Source organism: Tupaia chinensis, unplaced genomic scaffold (genome assembly GCF_000334495.1).
Source record: "Tupaia chinensis unplaced genomic scaffold, TupChi_1.0 Scaffold149964_2, whole genome shotgun sequence".
NCBI lineage: Eukaryota > Metazoa > Chordata > Mammalia > Scandentia > Tupaiidae > Tupaia > Tupaia belangeri.
Window position 1 is genome coordinate 1,979,844 of NW_006209806.1, and position 9,527 is coordinate 1,989,370.

General features: G+C 64.6%; 2 protein-coding genes across 2 annotated transcripts in view; one reads left to right on the forward strand and one right to left on the reverse strand.

Moving 5' to 3' along the window:
* CHAF1A (chromatin assembly factor 1 subunit A) overlaps positions 1–7,894 on the forward strand; it is a 28,206-nt gene extending 20,312 nt beyond the window's left edge. The window contains 7 exon segments of the mRNA XM_027769613.1: positions 33–113; positions 802–894; positions 1,942–2,200; positions 2,965–3,121; positions 3,123–3,429; positions 6,494–6,587; positions 7,441–7,894. Coding sequence (XP_027625414.1) covers positions 33–113; positions 802–894; positions 1,942–2,200; positions 2,965–3,121; positions 3,123–3,429; positions 6,494–6,587; positions 7,441–7,541 — 1,092 coding nt within the window. The 3' untranslated portion in view covers positions 7,542–7,894.
* Positions 7,895–8,940: 1,046 nt separating this feature from the next.
* UBXN6 (UBX domain protein 6) overlaps positions 8,941–9,527 on the reverse strand; it is a gene marked incomplete at its 5' end in the record, with an annotated part of 5,254 nt that continues 4,667 nt past the window's right edge. The window contains 1 exon segment of the mRNA XM_014585532.1: positions 8,941–9,287. Within this exon segment, the coding sequence (XP_014441018.1) occupies positions 9,164–9,287 (124 nt within the window).

The window sequence follows — 9,527 nt, forward strand, 5'->3', positions numbered from 1 at the left end:
TCGAGACAACAGGGCCTGTTTCCCTTTCTCAGAAGCTCCTCGACTACGAGGTGGACAGCGACGAGGAGTGGGAGGAGGAGGAGCCCGGGGAATCCCTGTCCCACAGCGAAGGGGTAAGGACGCCCGGAGCAGTTCCTGCCAGGCCCCGGGCCGTCCCGCCGGGCGGCCTGTGTGACCTGCAGCACGCCCGCGTTGGGCTCCCAGAGTCCCCGCCGGTCTCAGACACCTCACCTGGCGGCGCTCCCCGGCTCGGCGGCTGGCGTGGACACGAGCCTCATGGTGCTGCGCTGCTCCCCCGCCCCTGCCGTGCCCCTTTCTGGAGAGTGGCCGATTGGGCCTGTCGCCCCACTGACCCTCGTGTCCACAGGAACAGCACGGCGTGCTCCGTGTGTGTCTTTCCCAGCAGTGAGACAGGCAGAGGTAGAGAGGCAGCCTTGGGGCCCCCACTGCATCCCCGGCCAGCATCGTGGGCGTAGCGTGCTGCCGACACGCTGCCACGTGGGTCTTTGGTTTCGTTTTTTTTCCCTAGGTTTTTGCCATAAGGCCTGTGAGCTGGCCAGGGAGAGAGAGACAGAGAGAAAGGCCCCCTGCTCCTGGGGCAAGGCCGTACACAGCTCCTTGCCAGGGGTTTTGGGAGTCCACATGCGCCCACCAGGCCCGGGGCTGGCGCCGGCGCTGGCCATGTGGGAGCCCAGCGGCTGGAGCTCCGCGCCGCCTGCGGGCCCGGTGCAGTTGTCAGTATGCCTGTTCCACACCCGAGTCCCTGTCTGTGCGTGACGAGACCCTCTCTCCTTCTCCGAGGACGATGACGACGACGCGGGGGAGGACGAGGACGAGGACGATGGCTTCTTTGTGCCCCATGGGTACCTGTCTGAGGACGAAGGTGTGACCGAGGTTCGTGGCTCAGCGCGGGGCGGCGTCTGACCTGCGGGGCGGGCGCCCCACCTGGGCCTCGGCCGTGGGTCCATTTGTGGAAGAGGCTGGCCCGGAGCCTGGCCCTGCCTGGGAAGGTGGCAGAGCCGGCATGGGTCGGAGGAGGCGCCGGGTGCCCAGTGCCCCGGGCAGACACCCGGGGAGGGGTCAGGCCTGCGGCCTCGAGGCTGTGAGCTCTTTGCTGAAGGTGTAGCCCTCACTCTGCGTGTAGTGCTGTCTGTCGAGTTTTAGTTACTTTCATCTGCCCTGGGGTGTGTGTACTTGGCAGGGAGGGGGACCCCAAGGGGCTATGGCCACACTGCGGTGCATCCTTGAGATCTGGGGCATGCACACACATGCACCTGGCGTGTTTCTCATGCCACATGGCCAGCACTTGAGTCAGAGTCCGCCGTGTGGGATCCAGCCACTTGAACTGCCACACCACCGGCCCCCACTCCCCTTTTTAAGAGATTTCTGCTGTAGGGCGCGTGACAGGCATACCGAAAGCGAGAATCCACGCCCTGGGGATAACCACACTGTAATCCCTTCTCCATTCACCTCTTGGGATTTGGGGCGCACACAGGGGTGTGAGTTTTAAGCTACCGGGAGTCCAGTGACAGGACCATCCCGCCACCTGCTGGCCCCACGTAAATGTGACTGTCACATCAGTTGCGCTATCTTCTCATCTTTTAGAGATTTTCGCACATGTGCTCACTGAGAGGCAGAGACAGAGACAAAGTGAGGAGTCACTTGGGGGACGGCTGTGCTACGAGCCCTTCATGGGGTTTTGGGCATGCACGCACACGTGCCCAGCGTGGGTTTAAAGGCAGTGAACAGTAGGGAACGCTGGCGCCCTGGTGCGTCCTCCCACCGGTTGAAGGGCGGGCACAGGCGTGTCGGTGCCCGGCCCTGCTGGACCGCTGCGCCCTGTTGCTGAATGGGGTGTGGACTAGAGAGCCCGAGAGGCCACCGGGGCGGAGGGGGGGGCCGGAGGAGGGCCGAGCGGATTCCCGCCCTCTCACCCGCCAGGAGTGCGCCGACCCCGAGAACCAGAAGGTGCGCCAGAAGCTGAAGGCCAAGGAGTGGGACGAGCTGCTGGCCAAGGGGAAGAGGTTCCGCGTCCTGCAGCCCGTGAAGATCGGCTGCGTGTGGGCGGCCGACCGCGAGGGCTGTGCGGGCGCCGACTGGAAGGTGCTGCAGCAGTTCTCGGCCTGCCTGCTGGGCACCGCGCCCCCCCAGGAGGAGCCGTCGCCCAAGGCCTCTAGGAGGGAGAAGAGAGACCAGCACAGTGAGTGTCCGCGCCGGCGGGGCTTTTCCGGGACTCCACTCATGTTCAGGGCGGCCGCTAGGCAGGCCCTCAGCCCGCCTGAACCACGGCAGTTTGGTTGCCCGTCCTGGGGGCTTCAGTGCCAACTGGGCCACAGCACAGCGAGGGCTGGAGAGAGGCCTGGGCCGCTCGTCTCCCTGCTGCTCTGGTTTTTGTCCGACGGTTTCTATGTCAGACGGGGAGGGTGTGCCACCACCCCTGTGGACGGCCGTGCCCAACCCTCTTCTCACCCTTCACCCTGCTGGGTTTGGGGCCTGCACGTGCGTGTGTGTTTGAAGCCACCAGGTCTGGGGCTCAGGTGGCACAGCTGGTCGTGAGGGACCTGGCTGCCTGAACCCCTGCCGGGGAGCCGACAACTGGGCTTTCTTTATTGTTTATTTCTTTTTTCCACAAATGAGACAGACAGCCCTGCACCCCCAGCAGGGTCTGCACACCGACCAGCCGGCTCAGTGAGCCCCAGATCACGGGCTCGTGTGCCCCGTGTACTCGGGATGTCTCCACTAGAGCCTGGGGCCTTTGGGCGGGCCGGCCAGGCAGAGCGCTCCTCCCCCGCTTCTGACGCCAGGAGGGGGTGGCCATCCAGGTCAGAGCAGGGGCTGCCAGCCTGAAGCCAACACGGGGACTGGCTGGGGCCACGGCTGTGCCAGCCCGGGTGTCGCCGTGGCCGTGGCCGTGGGCCGGCCTGCAGCAGGGCGGCAGACTCAGCCGTGTCCCTCTGCCCCCAGTCCTGGCCCAGCTGCTGCCCCTGCTGCACGGCAACGTGAACGGGAGCAAGGTCATCATCCGGGAGTTCCAGGAGCACTGTCGCCGCGGGCTGCTGTGCAGGGACGCCACCGGCCCGCCCAGCCCCCCCCTGGCCCGCCCGCACCCGCCCCCCGCCCCACATGCCCTCCAAGGCCAGGCTCAAGCGGATCATCTCCGAGAACTCGGTGTACGAGAAGAGGCCTGACTTCCGGATGTGCTGGTACGTCCACCCGCAGGTGCTGAAGAGCTTCGACCAGGAGCACCTGCCCGTGCCCTGCCAGTGGGCCTACGTCACCACCGTGCCCTCCACCCCCCGCGAGGACGGCGGCCCCCTGCCCGTCCTCACCCCGGGGCCCGGCCAGACCACGCCCGTGTCGCTGAAGCGGAAGGCGGCGGGCAGCATGTGCATCACCCAGTTCATGAAGAAGCGCAGGCATGAGGGCCAGGTGAGCTGCGGGGCCGCGCCTCCTCCCTGCGTCAGGTAGCAGCGGGCGGGCCCCTTCAGAGAGGGAGAGGGCACCCCAGGGGCTGGCCACAGGCAGTCCCTTCTCCCTCCATGCCGTCCAAACTGGGGATATGCACATGTGCCCGGCGTGTTTTTCAAGCCACCAGAACTGGGATTTGAACCACAGTTGGCTGTGTGGATCTGTCTGACTTGACCACTGGGCCGGGGCCGGGCTGCAGCTGTGCTTTTGTTTTCTTTTTTTTCTTTTCAAGAATGACGTATTTATTGGGAACCAGCAGTTGGCGTAATGGCTATGTCGCTGGACTCCCATGTAGTCAACCATGGTTCAAGTCCTGAACCCAGTGGCTTAAACTCACACCGGGCATATGTGTGTGTGTGCCCAAGATCCCGAGAGGAGGATGGAGGAGAAGGGATTGCGGCGTGGCCATCCCCCCAGGGTGATTTCTTGCTTTCTGTCTCTCTGTCTCTGACGAGCACACGTGCCCTAAAGCAAAAACCTCTCTGGGGAAAAAAAATTATGTATTTAATTCTATATTTTTGGAATTATTTTGTTTAACTTTACTTATTTGTTTTAATTTGACCAGAGAGGGAGGTGAGAAAGCCAGCCTCCAGGTCCAGGGCTCACTTGGCGCTCAGCCGGTTGGCGCTCAGCCGTGCGGGAGTCCCTGCCCTTGCCCAGCACACCACTTGCTGGCCCCTGTTATTACTTTTAAATTTGACCAAGAGAGACAGAGAGAGAGAAAGGGGAAGCAAGAAAGCAAGCTGCCAGGTCCAGGACTCGAACCGTTGTCGGCCATGTGGGAATCCGGTGCCTTTTGTGTGTGTGTTGTTTTTTTTGATTGGTTTTTGCTATAGGGCGCGTGCACTTGCCAGACAGACATAGAGACAGAAAGCGAGAAATCACCCCCCAGGGGGGATGGTCATGCCGCAATCCCGTCTCCTCTATTCTCCTCTTGGGATCTTGGGCACGCACGCACACACACCTGGCGTGAGTTTAAGCCACCGGGTCCGGGATGCGAACCGCGGTCGACTACGTGGGAGTCCAGCGACATAGCCAGTGCCTTTAAGTACCATGCCTCCTGTCAGCCCCAGGTGCTTTTGTTTTTGAAGAGATTTTTTGCTATAAGGGTTGAGTGTGCTCGCTGGGGAGACAAAGTGACAAATCACCCGCCAGGGAAGATGGGCGTGCTGCGACCCTTCTCCATTCTCCTCTCGGGATCTTGGGCAGGCCTGGGATTCGAACCGCCGTCGGCCTTGTGGGAGTCCAGTGACGTAACCGTTACGCCGTCTGCGGCCCCACAGCAGTGCTTTTTAATGGACCTGACATTGTGGAGCGGTTTCAGGTGCACAGCACATCGAGGGAAGGTCGTGTTCCCAGGTGTCCCTGAGGGGGCCCTCTTGGGGCTGGGTGTCATGGGCTCGTGCTGGACGAGGACTCGGATCTCCCTGTCACGGTGTCCTACGGGGGTCTCACTGCCTCGCGGCCACACAGATGGGGCTTTGCTGCCTCGAACTTTCTTCCTGAGCCGCCACCCGGGGGAGGCCCCAGAAGGACTTCCTGAGGGCCACAGGCGGCGGCCACCTCTCCCTGGGGCCCCGTGCCTGCAGGGCAGTCCCATGCCCGTTGCCCAGACTCGGCACTCCCCCAGGACGGTGGGTTTGCCTTGGGGTCTTCAGAAAGTGCACAGGGCGGGGCCAGCAGGAGGTGCAACGGGTAAGGCACTGGATTCCCACGTGGCCGACGGCGTTTCAGGCCAGTGGCTGCGAAACCACGCCGGGCACCTGTGCGTGTATGCTCGATTCCCGGACCGGGACGGCCCGGCCACCCCCGGGGGTGGCTCACTTGCTCTTTCTCCGTGTCTGGCCGAGCACACCCCCATGACAAAGACCTGAGCGAAGAACCCCAGGAAGTGTGTGGTGGAAAGCTGCACAGGCCTGCTCGCCTTTGTGGTTCTTCAGTGAGCTCCCGGGCCGTCTTCCTGCCAGCTTTTGAAGCCTCTTGCGTGTCCAGGCCGGGCGTGGCTGGCTGGGCCAGAGACTGGAGCTCCCCTCTGACATCAGCCAGGCCTGCAGGATGCCCTGCACGAGCTCCAGGCGGGCTTGGAGGTGGCCCAGAAGCCCTCCCCTGGGAACTCCTGACCCTGCCTGTCCCCCAGGGCCTCTGACCATGGCAGTTGTGGCACCTTGTCCGTGGACCGCCGAGGTCCGGGGCCTGGCTGCATGCCGAGCATGGCTCTGACCCCCATGGTGCTGTCCTGGTCGTGCGCATGACCTGCTTTAGCCTGTAGGGACCCTCACCCCATGGCCCAGGCAGGTGCAGGTTTGTCTCCACAGACTAGTACTGGGCCTGGCCCATGGCACCAGCAGCTGTGGCCTGGCCCCTGCTGCCCATGGGGAGGGGCAGGCACGCGGGGCGTTTCTCCAGCCACCAGATCCACATGACCCAAGCAGCTGTGTGGGGCCCAGCCAGCCGAGGGCCTCTGCTCCTCTCCCCACCCCGACCTCTGTCCAGAGTCCCCCATGTGTTGTCCCTGGCAGGGCGGGGTTTAGCGTCAGGCAGAGGGAGCCGAGCCGTGGTAGAGGTGGCCCAGAGAAGGCACTGCCGCTGACCTCTGGTTACTCGAAATCCGTGCAGACGCGGGCACCGAGTCCCTGCCCCTTCTGTTTGAGCTCTCTGCCCTAGGGCATGGCACACACCCCGGGAGATGGCTATGCCGTGCCGCAGTCCCTTCTCCACGGGATTCGGGCACACACAGCTTATCTTAGGCTCAGCCTAGGACGGAAACCGCAGGCAGCTCCGTGGGACGCAGTGCCTAAACCGCTGTGCCACCCGCTGGTCTGGGGACCCTTTGGTTCCCAGGGACACAGGTCTCGTGGCATGGCAGGTGGCGAGGTGACATCCAGTCAGGACTTGCTCGATACGGGAGCCCCCAGAGGGCCTCAGCCTGCAATGGCTTGGTGACCGTGTGACTGGGCGGGGTGGAGGCCCTCGGGTCCATGCGCCAGGAGGGGCCCTGCTGACACCCTGCACCTTCTCTGCCCAGCTTGGTGCAGACACGGACGGCTTCCAGGCAGACACGGAGGAGGAGGAAGAGGAAGAGAGCGACTGTGTGGTCATGGACATCCCAGATGTCGGGGGTGAGCGGCTCCAACAGCCCCTGCTCATGCAGCCTGGCAGGGAGGGTGGGAAGGCCGGGCCGGGTGACCGTGAGTCCAGGCAGCTCCTCCAGTCGGCCCCATGTTGCCTCGGTCTGAGAAGCCACGTTTAAGACTCCAGCCGGTTGGAGGTGGGGGTCAGTTACTGGCAACGAGGCAGAGAGTGGGTGGGCTGGCAGGGGGCGTCCAGCGACTGGGGAGGGTATGTGGGCCAGTCTTCCGAGTGCGGGAAGGACCTGCCATGGCATGCTGCAGCCTCACCCTGCAGCCAGAGGCTCTGTGAGGGTGGGGCCCATGTGCGCAGGAGGCCCTGGGGCGTGGGCCTGAGGACCCGCGGCCTGCTGGCTGTGATGGCCACAGCAGCCACCTTGGGGTGGCCTGTTGCTGCCAACCACGCCCTCCTGCCCTCCCAGGAGCCCCTACCATGGTTCCAGTGGTACCTGGGTGTCTCGGGGCTGTGACATCTCACACGTGCATGCGCTCTCTGGAAGTGCAGGGGAGCACCCATCGGGCTCCTCTTCCTGCTCCACCCTGCCGGCACTTGCGCAGGAGCACTGGCATGTTCCAAGCCCCCAGGGCCGGCCGTGAGCCACAACTGGCTGTGCGGGACCAGGCTCCCTCCGTCTGGTTCTGGGCTGGGCAGGGGTGAGGAGGCGCAGGTGGGCTTCTGGGGTGATCTCTGCAGAGCGACAGCAGATGCCCCAGCAGGAGGGGTGCACTCGGGGTGCAGACAAGTGGGGCGGGGGCTGGCAAGAGGGCTTTGCTCTCTGGAAGGGGGACCTGCAGGAGCCCGGTGGGCACGGCCAACCCAAGACTCCTCCCTCTTGCCTTCCAGAGGTCCAGGCGCCATGCGGAACCTCTCCTGGAGCTGGGGGTGCCGTGCACATGGACGCCAGCGAGGGCTCCCTGCCTGCCAGCCCGCTCCGCGCCTCCTGAAGGCGACCCAGCGAGTGTCCAGCCGGCTGTGCTGAATGCGTTGGGTCTCCGACACGGGTCACTGACACGAGGGACCGCCAACTCCCGCAGAAAGAGCACTTTGTCGCGCCACACAGACCTCCCGGAGGTTTGGGAGGGTCTCCGGAGGGCGCCTGGTTAGTTGGCGTCTGTAAAGGGCCCCGAAGAGCCACGTGCTAAGCTGCCCTTTGATGAAGCATTACTGCAGTGCACGGCCGGGGGGCCTGCGGGCCGTGGCAGGGTGGGCTCAGATGCTTGTAAAGGGACTTGGACCCCCAGGGGCGCCGGCCGGCCTCTGGACCCCACACGGACATGTATAAACTGTTCTCACCCCAGCGCTGCCTGCCTTTTTCTGCGCTTGTTCCCAGAGCGGGGTGTGTGTGTGTGGGTGTGTGTGACATGGGGATGCTGCCACCTCCACTCCACAGCCATTGCCCAGGCTCACCCCTCTTTCTCCCCGGGGGATGTGTCCCAGGTGGTCTGCCTACCATGACCCAGGAGCAGGACTTCTGCTGTGTCCTGGGCCCGAGGCCCTGTGTCCCAGGGAACCTGGTTCTTGAGTTCCCCGGCTGCCCCTTGGCCAGGCCTGGGGGGAGCTGAGGCTGGGGCGTGTCCCGTGTTAAATGAGTTCACGGCCCCCTCCTCTACCAGTCTTCCCTCCTGCCTGTCCTTGTGTGGCTGGCTCTGCCCCCAAGGGAGGGCCACAGCCAGTGTCCACAGGGCCCTTTGGCCCAGCCACACGGACGGCCTTGCCCTCACCCAGGCTCCCGCACCTAGTGACACCCTGCTTTCCCTCAGGCCTGAGTGGGAGCCCCAGACCCGGCCCATGTGACGGGCTGAGGTGGGCCCATGATGGCTGGTGAGCAGGAGCCGCCCCTGCAGGGCCCATACCCTCCTGGACACGACTCCCCTCCCTGGAGCTGCGGCCCAGGGCATTAGGGACCAGGGTGACAGGTGACAGACATCGAGTTCTCTGTAAGGGGAGGTGCAGAGCCACCTCTGGAGCCCTGACCCACAAGTCCATCAGGGACAGTGGAAGGGGCCACCGCAGGTGCCCTGGGGAACACCCTGAGGGGGGCACTAGCACCCTCGCTCAGACCCTCCATGGGCTGAATGGAGGGGTGGCAGGGCCAGGGCTTTCTCCAGCTGCAGTGGGTGTGTCCCCCTCTTCCAGCATCTAGAGGTGCCTGCACCCCTCCACCGAGGACCCTGGGGGGACGCAGGGCCTGCGCAGGCCTCCAGCCCAGTCCTGAACCCCACCCAGTCTGCAGTGTCCTCTGCTGCACAGTGACAGCCAGCTCGGGTCATCCTGGTGACCAGAGTGAAGCCAGGCCTGGGTGTGGTGCCTTCCAGACCGCACGGCGCAGGGGGGGTGCCCAGGCCAGGTTCAAGCAGCCCATTTATTGGGGGTCACAGTCCAGCAGTAACATCTGTGCTGACAGCCAGTCTCACCGTCCTGCCGTCTCCGAGCAGACGTGCCAGAACTCTGGCCCAGGGACACGACGTGTTGCCCCGGGCACCAGAACAGGACCCCAATCACTGCTCCCACGGTCCGCCCCACGGCCAGCGGTCGCCTCCTGCCCAGGGGCCCGACCCTGCCTTTATTAGGAGAGCTTCTCAATGGCCGACAGCAGCTCGGGCTTCAGGACGGAGGCTGGCTCCGCCCCTGCAGCCCTCATGTCCTCCAGCACCGCGGAGTCCCAGGAGAAGGTCAGCAGAGCCGAGGGCGCCTGCGGCAGGGTGGCCCCAGCGTCACCTCGGCCGGGTCTGCAGTCCGCCTGCCATTCCCCGCCCAGCCCCTCCTCTCCCCTGTGAATCCCGCACATCTGGGAGGTAAACGGAGGCACAGAGCAAGGGGGCGGTGCACAGGCTGCGGCAGAGGAGCGAACGAACCCTGGGGAGCCCACGGGCCCACCGCCAGTGCCCGAGCCGCTCACCAGCCCGCACTCGTTCAAGGCCAGGTCCTCG